The sequence below is a fragment of the Zalophus californianus genome, chromosome 10 (assembly GCF_009762305.2).
Source record: "Zalophus californianus isolate mZalCal1 chromosome 10, mZalCal1.pri.v2, whole genome shotgun sequence".
Taxonomy (NCBI): Eukaryota; Metazoa; Chordata; class Mammalia; order Carnivora; family Otariidae; genus Zalophus; species Zalophus californianus.
In genome coordinates, this window is record NC_045604.1 from 68,197,907 (window position 1) to 68,217,315 (window position 19,409).

Sequence of the window (19,409 nt, forward strand, 5' to 3'; positions counted from 1 at the left end):
CCCACTCTGGCTCTGGGAAGACAGAGGCTCACAGGTCCTGCAGCAAGACAACCGCGTGGCTCACTTGCGAGCACGGCCTGGGGGTCCAGCAGTGATGAGAGGCCCCGTGCTCAGGGCCCTATCCGAGGGGGGGTGCCAGGGCCCGTGAGGCTGAGCCATCCCCCCGACAGTGGAGCGCACCCTCCGGTTGCCGGGTCCTCGACTGTGCTGAGTCCGCCCGGCCTGGAGCAGGGGAGTGAGGACAGTGCACGCTGCACCCATGGCGGCCGCCGCCGTCCCAGAGCCGCGGGCTCACTCTTCTTCCAGGGGCTCCTAGACTCACCACCCAAGCAAGGCGACAAAGGGGTGACGGTCAGAGCCCCCAGCAAGCACAGCTGCGTTGTGCACCTATTCATCACGTCCTCCTAAGTTCCACAGGTATGTAACCTGGACAGCAGACCCTGCCCTCCGTCTGCATCAACCTCACTGACAGCAAAAAGGCCCAAGCGGTGCACCAAGCCCGGGTCACGTGGGCTCACGGGCCGATGAGCCACACAAGCTTTCCCGGGCGTCCAGCTGAGCCAGAGCGAGCGGCTGGACCGTGGTGAGACAGGAGACACACAGTGGAAGAACACGCAGAACTTAGATCCACGAGGGAGGAGGGGCACACACATATCTGGGCCCCCTAAGACCTACCCTACCTGTGGGGTGGGGTGTGAGATGGATGCTGGGCATGGAGGTGGGCACCTTCCTGTGAGCCGACCCAAGTCTTCAACCCCGAGCCCTCGGCAGGGACCCCCCCCGCCCAGACTGGGACGTCCTAATGCCCAGGACCCCGGGCCCCCAGAAATGTCAGCAGCTTCGTTAGAGTCTACCAGCTTAATCTTGGTTTCTGTCTTTTTTAGTGTTCTTTGTTCGGGCTTTATTTCAGCATGCAAGAATGTCTCATGCTTGCCACTTCTATGTCAAATTAAAAATATTTGCCAGCCTCAGGGGTACCTGGGTGGCTCAGTCAGTTAAGCATCTACCTTCGGCTCAGGTCATGATCCCAGGGTCCTGGGATCGAGCCCCACGTCGGGCTCCTTGCTCGGCGGGGAACCTGCTTCTCCCTCTCCCTCTCCTGCTTCCCCTGCTTGTGTTCCCTCTCTCACAGTCGAATAAATAAATAAATCTTTAAAAATATATATATATTTGCCAGCCTCATTGTTAGGTTCCAGATCAATGTTCAGAGACCAATTCAGGATTTAATTGTGCACTTGGAGCTTTCCATAACCTTTATGGGAATTAATCAGATTCCAAGAGCCATTAAAAGATGTTCCAGTGAGTCTCGTTTCCCCGTGTTAGGACCCAGAGGTCCTGGTTGCGAACATCCCAGACAGTAACCACCTCCACATGGCCTCAGTGCTGGACCAGGACGGACTCGGCCTCTTCTCTAAACGAACACAGCCGCCTGCCCCTTTCTGAGAACTTCCCTCCAAGAGAAGACGGGCAGCTCACAAGGAATCCAAACAGCAAAGACATCAGGCTGGAACCTCAGATCTGCCTTATCTAAGCCGCAAGGGGACCGCCTGCGCCCGGTCATCACGGGACGGGAGACTGGTGCATCTCACCATCATCCCTGATCAAAAATGGGTGCCCCCAGACACCACGGGGCCACTGTGTCCAAGCATAAATCAGCCCACCCAACATCGTCCTGTCAGACTGATGGCCCATTCCAATGATACAGCTCCCCAACCCCCAACCTCTGCCTTTCAGAACGCAGCCCAGGGCAGCCTCCTCACAGGCACCTAGACTCCGGTGCCCTGTCGAGCGTCTCCTGCACCCCAGGGATGCCAGGCTGAGTGCAGGTGTGTTCCTACCACCCGGGCGGGGCTCCATGGGCCTCCGGTGGAGCCCAGGAATGTGCCTTCTTAACAAGCATCCAGATGACTGCCGTAACCGGGTAAGTCGGGAAAACCCGAGCAAGAGTCTGTGAGCCTCGGCTGGTGCAGCCAATCACCCAGATCCTGGATTTGTGTCTTCTGCCCTCCCTGGGCTCCGACCACAGAGACAGTTCTGTGTTGGGGGCTCAGGCTACAAACGAGGGTGGCGGTTCCTGCCACAGAAGGGCTAACAGTCCAGGCACAGAGACAAAAGCAATCCCCAGGGACGAGTGCAACAGAGGGCATCAGACCAGGGCACCCTGGTCGGAGGGTCAGCAGCTGAGACAGTCGGGCCTCGCCGAGGACCCAGGCCGGGGCAGAGCAGAGCAGCTAACCTCCGCTGAGCTGCGGAACAGCCTGTGCAGGTAGCTGCAAGAAGCCGAGAACGCCGCGGACACAGAGGACAAGGGAGGCGGTCGAACCGTTACCTGGGCCCGGACCCTGCAGGCCAGAGCTGCCAGAAAAAGTGTTCAGTATGAGGATGACATGGAGAGATCCTGCTAGGAGCTAGAAAGGTCGTTCCTGGAAGCTGGGGCGAGGGAGTCATTCAGGTGAGATCTAACCGGTCTGGAAGGGGCACGCACCGCGAGAAAGGACAGGAGAGGGCCTGGGCCAGGTGCATGTGGGGCAGGCTGAGGCAGGTGAGCGTTAATGGGGGAAAGACAAGCACGCAGACAGGTCACCGTGGTGGGGCAGAGGGCATGATCCAGGGTGTGGGCCGGCTGGCCCCATACATGGTCTACAGGGTCGGGGGCACTGACACTTTGGGATGGGGGCAGCCGCAGGTAAGTGAAGGCAGGGGAGAAAGAGGAGATGGGGAGAAACACAGAAGCCATGAGAGCAGCCACAAGAAGGACGTGGGCCAGCAACTCGAGGCCACGGGCAGGCCACGGAGGAGCCCTGAATAGCACTGGGAGACTGGCCACCAGAGCCCTTGCCGAGATCAGGGCCGGGAAGAGGCAGGGCACAAGGCAGAGCCAACAAGGCAACACGTTGCCTTAAATAAGGTGGTGAAGACGCCAAAGTGGCAAAACACTAACATTTGCTGATTCTAGATGATGGGACCAGAAGGCTTTTCAGTCTCGGTGCTTTTCTGAACATTTGCTACAAGAATAAAGAGGGAACAGGGAGGCAAAGCCAGTCTGCGAAGGACGAGGCCGGCGGCAGCGGGAGGGCCCAGGACACAGCGGCCGGCCCATGAGCTCAGGGAGCCGCAGACGGACTGCCAGAGGGCGGTGGCTGAGGGCACTGGAGCTGGGGGCCGTGAAGGGCAATGTCCCCGGGGAGCCCACAGGGAAGAGCTGGTCTCCGACAGAGAACCGTGCTGCAGACTCAGCAGCTCAGGGAAGGGCCGGGTGCCCAGGTGTCCCTGCTAGTAACTTCGCCTTCTCTGTCAGCTGGGAGTGAAGTCTGGGAGAGGGTCCAGGGGCTTCGGGGGCTCTGGGAAAATGCCAAGGATCTAGAACAGCATCATAGGAGCTGAAAGAAGCGGCCAGGATCTTGCTGGAGGGTCAGGGCTGAGCCATGCATCACCGGCCCCAGCAGCCCTGGGCACGGGCAAACAGCGGACAGGGGCCGAGTGTCCCTGGGGGACTGCGGGCACGAGGGGCCAAGAGCAGACGTGAGAGCTGGCTGGAGGTCGGTGAGGTTGGGGTCACAGGGTGGAATAGAGGAAATGGTCCCGGTCACACAGGGCCACAACCGGGCAGCAGCGTGCGTGAGAGCCCTGCCCCCTCCCCTGGAAAGGCGGGAGACGCAGAGGGGGCACGTGACTGTGACCGACGCCAGGGCCTGGTGGGACCCCTGGGGGAGGGGCCAACAGAGGCAGATGACAGCCCAGGGACAGCTGGCAAGGGCGCTAGCCGCCCAGCACATCGCTAGGAGAGTGGAGCGCCAGGGGAACTGGTTTGCAGATGAACTGGGAGGGGGAGCACAAGGGAGACGCCCATGCAGAGCCGCGGGCAGGGTGTACGGGTGCTGGACAGGAGTGAAGCGAGGTCACCAGGCCTCGGGATTCAGGAAAGGACTCTGCCCAGCTGGCTTTGGGGTGCTACCTGGCAAAGGCTTCCCAATGGTCTCTGCCTTTACTGTCTTTCAGCGACGCTCACGTCGAAGTCAAATGTCACAGGGGCCCCCCAACATCCCCCCCAATCAGGCTCCAAACCTCACCGAGCAGTGGGGATGTGGGCCAGTGCCTCCCTGAATTCCGCACCCTCCTGCCTCTTTCCCGCCTGACTGTGGGGGGAATACCAGAGGCCAGAAGCCGTCCCCTGCGGGGGTAGTCGAGGAAGACCACCAGCCAACAGCTAGGTGACCCGAGGCGGCACAGACAGCACCCCTTACCTATGGGGCCCTCTCTGGGAACTGTCAGCACCTGTCTCCAGGCTGTGCCCCGCAGGAGAACCAGCCCCGCACCCCTGCTCGTGGCCGGTCCTCTTCTGTAAAAGCAACAGGTCCCAGAGTTCCAAAATGCCAGGCTACCGCAGAAAACGCACGTGCCCAAACCGCCCAGGGAACAGCCCCAGAGAAGTAGCCGGAAGCCAATTCCGAAAAGAGTCACCACGTCAGCCAGGAGGGAACAAGAAATCACCCCCCGAGCATTTGCTGAGCCCTGTGCACAAGCCCAGCCCCATCCTCCGCTCTGGAGAACAAGGGTGACCCAGAAAAGCTGGCTGTGCTCAGGGAGCTTCCTTCCACACCCACTGTGCGGCAGTGCTGGGGGAGGTGGGGCGGGGAGGCTGCAGCTGCAGACCCCACACTGGGCATGGAACGTCCCAGACGGAAGGGATGGTGCATCGCTGAGCAGACCAAAGTGGGGTCTTCCAAAGCCAGGCCAGTGTCAAGCCCAGACGACCCACCATGTCACATCAACTACTTCTTGTTTCCAGATGGATAGTGGAGACACTGAGAGGTCCACCGGGTCCTCAGGGCTGGATCCGTGAGAGGCTGGGACTGGCCGCGAGGCTCCACCAGGACGCCATTCTGCCCAACAAAACTGCCTCTCACTAAATATGTGCTGTTATCACCTGCCGGAGCCCCTGCAAGAACCCGCCCCCCCCAGCAAACGCTGCTGTGCATCCCAAGAAGTAGTATCGGGAATTCACTTTATTTGTATGTTGTCAAAACTCGGAGGTCTTACAAGTGACTCTACGTGTTAAAAACAACAACAAAAAACTTTGAAAGCTAAAAACCTGAAATGAGTCTTTGATCTTTTCCAAAAATGTTTGCATCTGTATTTATATAAATGCGACTGTCTGCAAAAGGCCCAACGGAGCCAGGGCTGAGCGTGCTCTTGCCAGTAAACACTGTTCATTTTGTATCAGCTGGAAATAGAATTCACTTCACATCTCAAACCCTTCAGAACACCTTTCTTCCTTCTAAACACCCAAATGCAATTTTTTTAAATACACAGATATGCAATGTTTGGAAGAAGAGACCCCCAAACCTTTCCTGCAGAATACAACTAATGGTTATTTTGTTCCACATATGTCCCTGTATTTTCAAATTTTTCGGCAAGGAACCTGTATCATTTTATAAGCAGAAAAACTAATTTTTTAAAGACTGGAATAGGATCTCCTCTTTTTTAAAAGGATATATAACGTGTTAGCTGTCTCTGTTGTTGAACTCCAATCAGAAATTCCAGCCCCAAATATTTCATTTATACTAGAGAAAGGTAATCCGCTGCGTAAAAACATTATCTACTATTATCAAAGTTAAACAAGCCAAAGATAGTAACTTGAGTTAGGAAGAAGACATGGGGGGCACCTGGGTGGCTCAGTCGTTAAGCGTCTGCCTTTGGCTCACGTCATGATCTCAGGGTCCTGGGATCAAGCGCCGCATCGAGCCCCCCATCGGGCTCCCTGCTCGGCGGGAAGCCTGCTTCTCCCTCTCCCACTCCCCCTGCTTGTGTTCCTGCTCTCACTATGTCTCTCTCTGTCAAATAAATAAATAAAATATTTAAAAAGAAAGAAAGAAAGACCACATGGGCACATCAGGCTCAGACTCAGCTCAAATCCCAGCTCCAGCACACACCACCTGTGCAACCTCAGGCAAGTTTCATAACCTCTCTGATCCACCATTCCCTGGATCTATAAAATATCAGCTGTGAGAAGTGCAGGACTGCCAGGGACAGTAAGAACCCATGTGCCTGAAGGCACACAAAGCCCCCCCACCCCCGCCACACACACACCCCAAACAAAAAACAGACCCTCACTTTTATTCTGCATGTTCCAAATGTGACAAACAGTGGCTGATAGAAAATTAATGGGCAATTCAAATTATTTTCATTTGAAAACAGATGCAAATAAATTTTCAAAGTAAAACATGAGACTTGAAAGCAAGGTGCGAATGGCCACATCCACGGGGGGGGGGGGGGGGGGGGGCGGGAGGGGGGAGTAAACACCAGAGGGACATCTGACAGGTCCTCACTGAGTGCCTAGAACTCGCTGGTCACGGTCATTAAGTGGTAGCTACTATTATTACCTTTAGGAAGGTAAGTAAGAAAAAGGTGCCGTCTGCCTGTCTTAACAGCCAGCACACGGCGATGCGGCAGGCTTTTTAACTGCAGTATGTTGCTAAGTGCCCAATGCTTTCCCGGCGATGTTAATATATGCTAAGCAATCGATACGGCTTATCAGATCTAGAAATATGTAGGGAAGATCAGAAGCCAGAAAGAAAGCAAACACACAGCCTAAATTTTCATGGAAGTAATTACCACCATAGAGGCAACACCCACACCCACAACAATCGCATTGATTTCCCCTTTCAATGCTCAGGAGCCAAATCAACGTGGGGAGGCTCTGGGCTGTTTGATTCCGAGACAGGGGGAAGGAAAAGACGCAGGAAAGAACAGAGGCTAGAGACTTGGCCATGCTCATAATCGGAATTCAAACAGCACTGGTTCTTTTTCTTATCAGAAACTAGAATCTTGACATTCCCACTGGGAAGCTGGTCAGTCCCCATCGGCATGCGACTACCCCCTGCACAAGGGGGGTGATCGCTGGGAAGCGGAGCGGAGGCCAACAGGGGATCATCACCCCACTGCCAGCTTCGATTCACACGTCTATTAGTCAACCAGCTGCACACACCATCCATTTAATTAACCTGCTCTTGAATTATTTATCTTCCCCCGAGTGAGAGGAAATTCTTGCTGGTTACCTGCTCTGCTCCAGGGGCTTGTTCAGAGAACCCCAGTGCTGACAGCTTGATGGAGCTCTCGGCTACCTGCCACCCTCTGGCCAAGACAAGAACATAAAGAAACAGCAACTGAAGTATTCCCAAAAGGGGGGAGTCGTTAGCCTTCGGGAATGCAAATGACTCCCCCGATCTGGGGAAGCACAGAAAGCTCCTTTGAAACACATGAGCAGGTATGTGCTGCGCTGTTTGGGCGTGATCTGTTCTGCACCCCTATTTGTTCTAAATTAGGTAAAGTTTCCTTCTCCCTTAGCAACGTCAACAACTCGAGGCTCCTTTCTGCAGAGAGAATTAGACCCAGAATCCCGTGCCAGGGGAGGAGAGGCCACAAAATCCCATCACTTCTCGCTGCCCGATTTTTGATCAGCCCTGAAATTCCTGTCTGAATTCCTTCCCCAACCACCCCCCTTCCTAAACCTACTGATTCACAGACTTGCACCATCCAGACGCAAGGGGAAGCCTGGGGACCCCCCAGGTCAACGGTCACTTTGGGGACGTGGAAGGGAGCTTGTAGCCTGCTGCCAGGGTCCCTGTTCTTGCTCCCACAGAGCCGGGTAACAGGACCGGCCCTAGCTTAGTTCCATCTTAAAAGAAACGCTCTCACTCCAGAAACCGCCCCTACTAAACACCAGCATCCCACCCACCCTGCAACTCTTCTGGTCGGGCATCCGCCCCTGCAGACGCGCCCTGTAAGGCTCGCTGCAGATGGAGACGAGCCTCCAGGAACCCATCCCAGGGTCCTTCCCCGCCCCCCGACTCGCTGGGCGTTGAGGCTGCGAGGCCCGGCTCCGTCTGGGAGGCCCGGCTCCGTCTGGAACTCCCGACCTCTGCCCTTCTTCCCACCAGCTCCCGGCCGGCGAGGGCAGGGCAGAAACAGCCTCAGAGAAGGGGGCCCTGAGAGCGCTGGGCTTGCCGAGTGTGGCACCATCTCTGTGCGGCGGCCTCCCCGTGCCCCTATGCAGAAGTGCTGCCGTCCCAGACCCCCCACTGCACCTGTCGAACCCTCCCCGACTGCCCCCCAGCCGGCCCGGGGTTGGGGGGGACCGCGGGAGGCCGGGGGCGGGGAGTCTGACACCAGCGGGGGCCCTGCAGGGGCTGGGTGGCTGGGCCGGGGCAGCGGAGGACAGGGAAACTCGTCGCCCGCCGGGGCCTCTCCCCGCGGGACAGGCGACCCCCGCCGCTGGCCCCCTCCCTTCCGGGTCCCGCTCGCCGCGCGCCCTCTCCAGCGGCTCTCCCGTCGTGTTTCCGCTTTGTCTACAAACGTGTCTAAACGCAGCCCACCGCAGACGCTGACATTTTCAATGTTTAGTTGTTATAGTTACTTGACTAATTGCCGGGACGACAGCAGCGCCCCTCCTTCGCTCCCCGCGGGCAGGGAGGAGCAGGGTAGGCGGGGGTGCCGCCCCGCGCCCCAGGCCCAGCACGGGGGCCTCGCCCGGGAACCGACGCTCCCTCCGCCCCCCGCCAGCAGCCGGGCTCCCAGGGCGCGCGCGCCGCGGGCTCTGGATGCCGCTAACTGTCCCTGGGCCCGGGACCGGGCCGGCCGAGGGTGCAGCCTGCAGGTGCGCGGCGGCTGGCCTCCGGGTCCGCGGCTCGCGCCATGTCAGGTGCACTTGAGAGAAAGCGGGGAAGGAGAGGGTGGACGGGGCGAAAGAGAAGAGTTAGGAGCCGCTGCCGGTTACTCACGTGCCAGATGGCGAAGAAGATGAGCGCGGCGCACAGCACGAGGGACAGCATGTAGCAGAAAGCAGCGAAAGTGAAGGCCATGGCCAGCGGCGGGGCCGCGCACACCCCAGTCCCGAGGCACACCAAGAAGGTCCTGGGAGGCCAGCGCCCCTCGAGGACCGCACTCCCTCCTAGAGGGGCAGACGGGGCTAGGTCGGCACCTTCGCGTCGAGGCCGGAGGCCGGGGAGCCTCGAGGGTCAGGGGCGGCGAGCAGAGCCGGGATCCCGAAGCGGCGGCGGCCCGGACGCCAACCCGCCCGCCCGCGGACACACGGCAAGGTGCTCCGGCGTCGCTGGCGGGAACAGTCCCCAAACAGAGGAAACCAGTCAGTAGAGAACTCGTGCAGGCGAGCGCAGCCAGAGAGCCCCCGAGGCCAACCAGGCGCCCGAGCCCGAGGGGAGGCGGACGCGCCAGCCGGGACCCTCCCGCGCCGCCCGCAGAGCTCCTCCCAGACCGCAGAGCCGCCGGCGCTCCCTCCCGCGAGCACAGGTCTTGCGGGGGTCGGAGGGGCGGGTGCCCCGCGCGGCGACCCGACCTCCCCGGCAACCAGGCTGGACCGGGCGCGCACGGCTCCGGCCCCGCGGGGCCTGCCTGCGCCCCGGCGTCCGCAGCGGCGGGTTTCAGGCCAGGAGCCGCGCCCGCCGCGGAGCTCGCTCCACCTGCTGCCGCCGCTGCCTCGGCCCCGGCCCCGGGCTCCGGCTCCCGCGAGCGCGCCCTCCCCGCCCGCCGAGCTGCGGCGGGGGCGCTGGCGCCGTGCTCGCCCGCCTCTCCCAGGACACCTGCGGCGGGCGGCGCGGGCGGGGACTCGGGACACGTGCGTCTGAGGAGGTGGGAGCTGCGGGCGGGGACCGAGCGTACTCGCGCCCCGCCGCGGTCGCCGCCCGCCGGTGCTCGCAGCGTCGCCCGAGCGGGCTGGCCTTGCGTAGCTGCGGACGCGGGACGAGCCCGTGGGCCCCAGCACTGCTCGTGTAGCGCCCTTCACGCGGGGCCGTGTTTGCAAACGCCTGGAGCGGCGGCTTTCCCTCCGAGCGCCCGCCCTCCCCCGCCATCTGACCTTGGGAGACCCAGACCCTGTCTGGGCTGAAGAGGCAGCCGTGGGGGGCTCTGCTATTGGTGCTGGTACATGGAACTGTCAAGAGCATGTGCCTCTGGAGTCGGACCCCTTCGCGAAAGTTCCTTAACCTCTTTAAACCTCAGTTTCCTTATCTGAAAAAAATCGGGTAAGCGTACTACCAATCCATGTCAAGGGGTTAAGTGGGAACGTAAGAACCTAGCGCAGGGCCTGGCCCTGGCTACACGTTCGATAAATGGTAGGGTTATAATCTGCACACTTTGCCCCAGTGGCGGCCCAGCATCTTGGAAATGCCCCATGCTTCCTGTGTAAGGAATTTCTGAAAGAGCCCAGAGGGGTTCCAGTCATTTCAGATAGTTCTTGGGAGCCTGGAAGCACATCGTGAGAATGGATCTCAGAGCACCTGCTGTCTTGCAGAGTGCACGCTAAATAAATAGTTGTTGATCGATTCTGACACTGGTGTGCTAAATGCCACGTGCACAGCTTTGGAGCTGGAGGGAATGGCTTACAGAGAGCTAGTCCTAGACTTGCCAGGACAGAGCTAGGATGAGACCTGCACACTCCTGGCCCAGGGGGCTCCCGGCCATACCCCAACATTCTTGCAGCTGTTTGGGCACACCTCCAACTCATAAACTAGATGTCTTTCAGTGGGAGGTACAGAAACCAGAGCAAGCCCAGTGGCTGTTGACAGAGGGTCCATGGATCAGCGTTTAACTGCCTCTGGGTGAGGGCTGGCTATGCAGGACTGGGAGGACTCCGTGTTCAAAATTATTAAGAATTTCAAGATAGAGGGGCGCCTGGGTGGCTCAGTCGGTTAAGCCACTGCCTTCAGCTCAGGTCATGATCCTGGAGTCCTGGGATCGAGTCCCGCATCAGACTCCCTGTTCGGCAGGGAGTCTGCTTCTCCCTCTGACCCTCCGCCTCTCATGCTCTCTCTCTCTCAAATAAATAAATAAAATCTTTAAAAAAAAAGAATTTCAAGATAGAAGCAGCAGAGCATTCATCCAAGTGTGAGGCCCTTCTGACCACAGGACCTTGGGCAACTGTGGAGGTTTTACACCTGTGAATCCAGCCCCACTCTGGTTTACAGTCTTTATCACTTTCTCTTTTACGTGTATGTCTTCTAGCATAAATCCTCGTTAAAGAAAATTTGGAAAATACGGAAATGAAAAAGGATGAAACAGACACCAGAGTTGGCCACTCGCAGACACCACCACCACCATGGGTCTGTGCTGCCTTCGAGCTCTGTTTGCCTTTCACTGTACATCAACCATTTCCTTATATCAGCCACCACGGTTGTGATTATACCATATAAGTTTTGTGGCACCAAAACAATAAGAAAATATCACAGGAAGATGGGAATCATTCAAATATTTTGAGTTCCTTCGGTGTTGATCTATTGTCTTTTGCTTCTGCTGGTTTGTGCTGACGGAGTCCTCACTCTTCCTATGTCCACTAAGTTTTTGTTGTGTGTCAAGCAGGTTTTTTTTAAGTTCTTTGCAGAAATTCGAGGACTAAGATGATGTCATCTTTCTCCAAGGAGGATTTTCTACATCTTTTGCCAGGTGTCTGGGGGACACAAGCTTTCTAGAATTGTCTTGCTCCAAATTCAGGGTTTGAGATTTTCTGGGGTAACCAGAAGACCATGGTCTGTTTTAGGGCTGGTTTTCTTGGTTCACCCTTATCCACAAGGAGTGGTCCTTTTAGATCCCTGGCCAAAGCAGGTGGTTATCAATCCCAAGCCCTGGTGGTCCTTGGACCTTGGCTTTTGCCCCAAGCCCTACAAAGCGCGTAAGTCCCAACTCACACTCTTACCCTCCCTCCAGATCAGCAAATGCCCCGAAGGGCAAAACTGGCTCCCAGTGCTAGGCTGACCTGTCTGGATCCTGCCCCCTCTCAGAACTTGGCCCCAGTAATTCCTTACTCTCTGGGTAAGTCTTTGATGCCTATAAGAAGATGCTTTTAGATTTTATTCAGCTCTTAAATTGTATTTAGTGGGAGGATTGGTCTGAATGATCTAGCCCAGCATTACCAGAATCAGGAGTGTCTACATCAAAATAAAATATCAAACAAAAAACAAAATTGAATCCATTATCCTACCACTCTGACTTTCAAGGCTCCATACATACTTCAGCCTCGATTTTTCTTGACCTTTCCCCAGCCCTGCTTTATCTTGTGTCACCAATTGCAGAATTATCTGGGGGAGTAGAATCTCAGAAAATAAGAGGCAGTTACAGTTTATTAATTCAACAAATGTGATTTAGTGGTGGCGGGCACTGTCAGGGACTCGAAAGATTCCCAGCCTCCTCAGTGAGGTTATAAATAACTCCTTCACAAGGGAGCGTTGGAAGAGAGAGGAGGAGAAGAACTGCCCGTGACACAGTAGAGGACAGCAAGAGAGAAAGAAATGAGGAATGGATGTTTAGAGACCAACCGACATTGTTTCATCAACGGTAGACACTGAAAAGGCAATTGCTTTGTTTTTTCTCCCAGCCACCATGCAGCCACATGCAGCCATTTGACACTGTTTGAGCTCAGGAGGTATATACTTCTTTTTCCTGGAATGCAGACGGGACGCAGGGAGGTACGGCAGCCATCTTGTGACAATGGGGAAGAAATCAACACATCAAGAACGGAAAAGCTAAAAAGATAGAGGAAGTGCCATTGACAACATGATAAAGCCACCAAACCAGTCCTGAACGTCCTATCCTCTGACTTCTTACAGTGCGAGACAATAAAGCCAATATACCATGGTTTAATGGGGGGGGGTGTTTTCCTGGTTTTCCTGCTAGAGAGGAAATCAGGTGGATAATCAGTTCAGGCCTGGTTGGCAGCTCCTTGACACCATCACTGTCCCCACTTCCTTTTACCTTCCTGACTTATATCCTTAGCACATGGATCTGGTTCTCATGGTCACAAGAAGGCTGCTGCGTCTCCATCCATGTTGTGGCCAGGACAAAAGGAAAGAGCCAAAAGGTCTCAGCCCATGAAGGCATGTGTTTTGGGAGAGTAACGGAAACCCTCTCCTGCATTTGCTTGGCCAGACTCCGGCACTCAGCTGCCGTTCCTAGTTGCAAGTGAGTCTGAGAAGATGAATCTTTTCTCGTCTGGCCTTTATCAAATAGTAAGGCAAAGAAAAAAGGGTTTTTTTTGTTTTTTGTTTTTTGGTTTTTTTAGATTTTATTTATTTGAGAGAGAGAATGAGAGACAGAGAGCACGAGAGGGAAAAGGGTCAGAGGGAGAAGCAGACCCCCCGCTGAGCAGGGAGCCCAATGTGGGACTCGATCCCAGGACTCCAGGATCATGACCTGAGCTGAAGGCAGTGGCTTAACCAACTGAGCCACCCAGGCACCCGAAAAAAGGGTTTTGAGTGGCCTTTTGGATATCCACATTTCTTCCATACCCATTAGTGGGGTTTTCACTCATAAAACTTTCAAACGTAGAGGCGCCTGGGTGGCTCAGTCAGTCCAACTCCCGATTTCGGCTCATGTCACAATCTCAGGGTCTTTGGGTGAGCCCTCAGCGCCGTACTCAGCAGGGAGTCTGCCTCTCCCTCTCCTTCTGCCCCTCCCCCACTCACGTGCACGCTCTCTAAATAAATAAATAAACAAAATCTTTAAAAATTTTTTCAAATGTATAGGGAGGTAGAAAAAGAAGTATTAGTGAGCATCCATCTCTGTATCACTCACATTCTACAACCATCAACATTTTGCCACACGTGTTTCCTGGTTGTCCCAAATTGTATTTTACAGCTGGTTTGTTCCAACCAGAATGTAAATTTTTCCCTCCACCCCTCACCCTTAGGACTTTTTAACCATTTTCTTGCTTGTGATCTATCCAACAATAATTCTTTCTAAGCTGAGCATCTGCCACAGACAGCTCCATGCTGAGCACGGTGACTGGGTTCGGGAAGCCCATGTCTGTTGCTGTGTGTGCCTCCATATCTCTCAGTTGGTTTGTCTGACTCTGGACCACGTCCACTTGTGTGGCACACATGCATTTTTGCGTGGAGGAGCTAGCTATGAGCTACAGACTTGAGAGTACTGGATCAATCCCCTCTTCATTTTCTTTAAAATAACTGAAATCTAATTTTGAGTCCTCTTCCCACTTGACTAGCAGGGAATTCAGTACCAGCGTTCGCCAGGGCTCCCCATGAGATCTGGGGGGCTTCCATCTACCAAACACCGGGCAGCTCCTCTCTCTGCCACTGGTCATCTGCCCACGCCGCTTCGGGCTGCCACCCCAGCTGGCCCGGCCCTGGGCCCCCTGCTCCCTCCTAGCACTGGAGCCCCCGTGCCTGGCTGCATGCTTCCTGCACACCACACAGCCCTGCCCATGAGGTCTTGCCTCCTCCACCGGTCCTGGGCGTCCAGCAGCATATAGGGGTCCCCTCTCCTCCACAACCCCAACTTCAGCCTCTTTCCCGTCTGCAGGAGATTGCTCCCCACCGCCACCTGGCTGTTGGCAGAGCCATCCTCCCCTCTAGTCTCGCCCCACAGGGACATCTCCCAGAATCTCTCCAGAAGCGCAAGTCTTCCGAGGTCTTCAACTTTCCACCTCTCAGTTTATTCAGCCAATATTCATTAGTAAAACTGCAGTGATGATGGTCATCTTGAACGTGTTCTGTTCTGACAGGTAAATAGCCTTAACGGCTATGGCAGCGAACAGTAAAATTCATCAGTAATCAAGTTCTAAGTGAAAGTCTTTCATTCAGGCTAATTGTCAGAGGCTATGGTAAGGGCCACTGATGAAGGCGCCCCCGCAAGCTCGTGCATCACAGAGCGCACCAGCCTCTACGTCCAGGTCTCTCGCTGTCCCGGAATCACCTGCCACCCACCCCAACCAGCTGTTCCGTTCGTGAGAGTGGTAAAGGCAGTGTTTCAATATTTACAAATTTAAGAATTTATGTATAAAACATTGAAAATGAACTCATGAAAGAAAACTAAGTGAGGATCCGTCTATTACTGTTCACTTAACAACGGTCCACCTCCATCTCCCGAGTCTGCAGAGAACCGGCAGTGATGTTCATAATGAATCACAGCCTAGGGCCCCTTCTGCTGCTACAGCTCCGGGCCAGACCACCTCTCACACCCGCGAGAACTCTCACACCCGCGAGAACTCTCACACCCGCGAGAACGATTACAAAATAACACAGTACACAGAATTACTACAAAACGACACAATACTCCATACTTGTAATACTTGGAGCGTTTAACAAAAATACAAGTGTCTCATCGATGCCAGGGATGCAAGTATGGATGCAAATGGTGCTCAGGGTTCGATTGCAGATCACATTCTGCAAAAGCTCACGGTTTCATAAAATAATTGTAATTATCAATAGCAAAAACAATCCAAAGATCAGTTTCACACAACAGTGCACTAGAAAGAACAAAACTGTCTAAATTTAAATGTTTAAAATGTTGATAAAATGATTAAAAATATTAAGAAAAATACCCTGAAAAATATTAACACTAGCCAGCGTCTGCTTAAATATGATAGAGCATTTCCAAATATGAAATATTCAATAGCCATTTAAAAAAGAGTAATGTCTATATAAACATACACTGCATTCTCTATTTATGGTCCCGCTAGTTGGAAAACATATATCTACTGAAATGAGAAAACAACTTATTTGAAAAGTTATAAATCAAGACGGTAAAATACTCATTTTCTACAAAACTTCAATGTTGTGTGTAAAAGCATAGTAATAATTTATTTTAAAATGAGAAATTTAAATTGAATCTTGGTGGTCTTGTGAAGTTGTAAGGAATCATTTCTGAAATAATGACCAAACTTTATTGTTTGAGAAAAATGGTGTCAATGAGAAATATTTCCGTGGAAATCTTTTGTTCAGATGGGGCTGGCACCTCTATGTTAGGGAGTAAGTCTGGCATTTCAGACAGCATTTTAGAAACATATCTAAAAGTTTTAAATTTAAATTTAAATTTAAAAAATGGACGAAGTCACTGTATTCATTTATCCCCAGGTGATGCAATCAAGCATGTAAATTTACTAAGTCACTTTAAATTTGTTTCTTGATAAGCTTTATATTTATTACTGTATTAGTCTGCTCCAGCTGCCGTAACAAAATGTCACAGACTTGGCTGGCCCAAACAAGAGAAATTTATCTTCTCACAGTTCTGGATGCTAGGTGTCCAAGGTCAAGGTGCCGGGAATACAGTTTCTGGTGAGAGCCGCCCCCCGGGCTGCCCACTGTCCCCCCACACGCCTTCCTTCTGTGCATGCGGCCAGAGAGGAGGAGGGCTCTGGGGTCTCCTCCCCTTCTTACAAGGACACCAGGGCTATTGGATTAAGGCCCCCATTGTGCCCCCACGTAACCGATATCACCTCCGTCTAGTCCCCCCCCAAATGTACCCACACCAGGGGTTCGAGCTTCAACATGCACATTTGGGAGGGACGCAGTGCACAACAAGTACCATACATCAAATACACAGAATTCAATGACGTGATAATCTGGGGATTAAGATTAAGAATTGAAAGAATAGTTGAACCTCGATGGGCAGCCTCTAATGCTATAATGAGAAAAGAACTTAGAGATTTTATTTATTTTTTAAAGATTTTATGTACTTATTTATTTAAGAGAGCGTGGAGATTTTATATTCACTTTACCGTAACCTGTAAAACAAGAGTGAACATTTTGAAAACGAAAAAAGAATTTGGAGAATAAGCCTTACTCTAATAGAGATATTTCTGCTCTCTGTCGCTTTACCAGAAGAAATAAGTGTTTCTGTTAAATCAATTTAATTCAACACTCAATGCAAGTAATTAAGCTAAGGGTAAGTCAAAGACACTACAGAGAAACAAAGAAATATGATAGACCACATGAAACAAAGCAAATTGTAAATCCTAAGAAAGCTATTCAAATACCTTAGTAAAGTACTTAAAGCGATGACACAAGTAAGAAGCACAATGAATTTTCTATTGATTAAATACTGTGACTTTGCCAAACCACGTTTGCAAAGCTCTAGGGGTTGAAGGCGATCAAAAATTAACAAAAGTCCATCCGACTCATAAAATAGTTCCTCGAGGACAGAGGAGCCCCACGGCCCCCAGTCTCTGGTCATGCAGCTGAGGCGTCACACTGCAGGAGGCCTTGGCTCCTCCAGCCCCGAGCCCTCGATCAGTGTGGCCAACAGCACGAGGAGCAGAGACCGCGCCCAGTGGAGCCCCCCCAGAGCTGAGTCCCGAGCAGATAAAGACTAGCTGCTGTTTCAAGTCCCACTAGGGTTGGGGGTGGTCGGTTGTGCAGTGACAGATAATTGCCAAAGTCCTTTACTCACCAAGCGACCGTTTTAACGTGGAGCCCACTGTGGACAGAACTCACAGCTTCCAGAAAGGGAAAGTGTCCAGTAGAGCAAACTCTCCTATAACTTAGATAAGGTGGGCCTCCAGATCCCATAATTCCCATTTGCTCTAATTCCTGCAGCCCCCAAACCCCCTTGCAGACAAGCAGGTCACAGACTCTCTGGGGTCTGGGGCAGGGTGACCTGTCCAGGCGACCTGGACCAGACATGGACTCCAGGGTCATGTGTCCTCGAGCTGCAGAGTACTTATCACCTTGTTTTTTGGGGGTGGGGTCTAGTAAAATATACATAACATAAAATTTACCGTTTTAACCATTTTTAAGTATTCAGTTCTCTGACATTAAGTACATTCACAATGTTATGCAACCATCATCACCATCCATCTCCAGAAATTTTTCATCTTCCCCCAACCAAAATTGTCCCCATGAAACAATAACCATTCTCCCCTCCTCCAGCTCCTGGCTTCCACTGTTTTACCTTCTATATCTGTGATTTGACTATTCTAGATACCTCATATCAGTGGAACACCATCCTGTCTTACAGTTCAACTCTTTACATGCTGAATTTCTATCTCTATCTATAAACTGGGAGGTACTTGATATTAAAGGCATTTGGGAGGGACGCAGTGCACAACAAGTACCATACATCAAATACACAGAATTCAGGTCTCCAGCAAGCTCTGTGAGCCCCCCCGTGAGCCCCCCAGGCCCTGCAGTCTCTGAGCCGACAGTGTCCCCTGACAGCTGCCCCGAGCAGTATCATTGAAGTCAATGGTGCGTCTCTAGGTGCGGAAGGAGCCAGGGCCCTGAGCTAAGTGGGGTGTTGCTAATTGTCATCTTTGAATCACCATTACCCTCCCAGCATCTGGTATATAATAGATGTCCAGCAAACATTCAATGGATGGATGGATGGATGGATGGATGGATAGGTGGGTGGATGCATGGGTGGGTGAATGGATGGATGGATGGATGGGGGATCGATGGGGGGGGATGGACAGATGTATGGATGGATGGATGGATGGGTAGGTGGATGGGTAGATGGATGGGTGGATGGATGGATGGATGGGTGGGGGGATGGATGGGTGAGTGGATGGATGAATGGATGGATTAGATGGATGGTGGATAGAGGGATGGGTAGATGGACGAATGGATGGATGGATGGATGGATGGATGGATGGATGGATGGGTGGATAGAGGGGTGGGTAGATGGATGGATGGATGGATGGATGGATGGATGGATGGGTGGGTGGATGGATGGATGCATTTATCACAGTTTGACTGGTAACCTTTAAACAAGTCTGCCCACTAGATGATGAACAACATGCAGATAGGGACCATGACTGCCTTTCACGTATTTACCTTAGAGCACTTACCATTCTGCAGACACAATCAATGGGGCACACATAGTCCATGCCTGTAAGGAGCTCACAATCCAACAGAGATGCACAGAGCCATGTAGGACTTTGATAAGAGGCACAACAGGAGTCCACACACATATCTGTGGGCGTACCTGGCACAAGGCTTCAGACAGAGTATGTTCCATAAACTAATTTTTCACTGAATTGAAACAGATGACAACTTAGTTGGGAAGCTTTGGGCCTAATTTCCCACTTCCTAGCTGTGTGACACGAAAACCAGACGTTCATCAGCTTGGCCTGTGTGGATGGGACCAAGCAAATGCAGAAGCCATGTTTCACCAAAGAAGTGGCGGGGAGGGGGCAGGGCAGGGCTTCTAGCCCAGAACGGACAGTTCTGGAGAGTCCTTGGGTCCGAGGCTGAGGCAGCTTCCCGCTCATGTCCCCAACTCAGCTCAATGCCATCTTCCCGTGAGCGCTACCTTCTGCAGAAATTAGTACCATTAAGCAGGCGCTGTAAACAGACTGCAGACAATTAGCAACACCCCATTTAGCTCAGGGCCCTGGCTCCTTCCGCACCTAGAGACGCACCATTGACTTCAATGATACTGCTCGGGGCAGCTGTCAGGGGACACTGTCGGCTCAGAGACTGCAGGGCCTGGGGGGCTCGCGGAGCTTGCTGGAGACCTCAAGTGCCCACACTTGCCCCCCGGCGTCTAAACCCAGCTCCCGGCTCAGCCCTGGATGTACTGGATGCCTCCGTAGCCTGGCTGGTATTATTACTGACATGAGCCCTCTGTACAGCCATTAGTTTTGTTCCACTTGCGAATTCAGATAG

The 19,409-nt window shown here is 53.2% G+C and overlaps 1 protein-coding gene across 10 annotated transcripts in view; it reads right to left on the reverse strand.

Moving 5' to 3' along the window:
- The window catches only part of CNIH3 (cornichon family AMPA receptor auxiliary protein 3), a 221,632-nt gene that overhangs the window by 95,365 nt on the left and 106,858 nt on the right, over positions 1-19,409 (reverse strand). Inside the window, exon 1 of one of the 10 annotated variants that reach the window (XM_027611540.1) lies at positions 8,781-9,465. The exons of the other annotated variants lie outside the window; for them this stretch is intronic. Within the exon in view, the coding sequence (XP_027467341.1) occupies positions 8,781-8,861 (81 nt within the window). The 5' untranslated portion in view covers positions 8,862-9,465. Of the gene's footprint in view, positions 1-8,780; positions 9,466-19,409 lie in introns of those variants that run through there. 10 annotated transcript variants of the gene reach the window in all.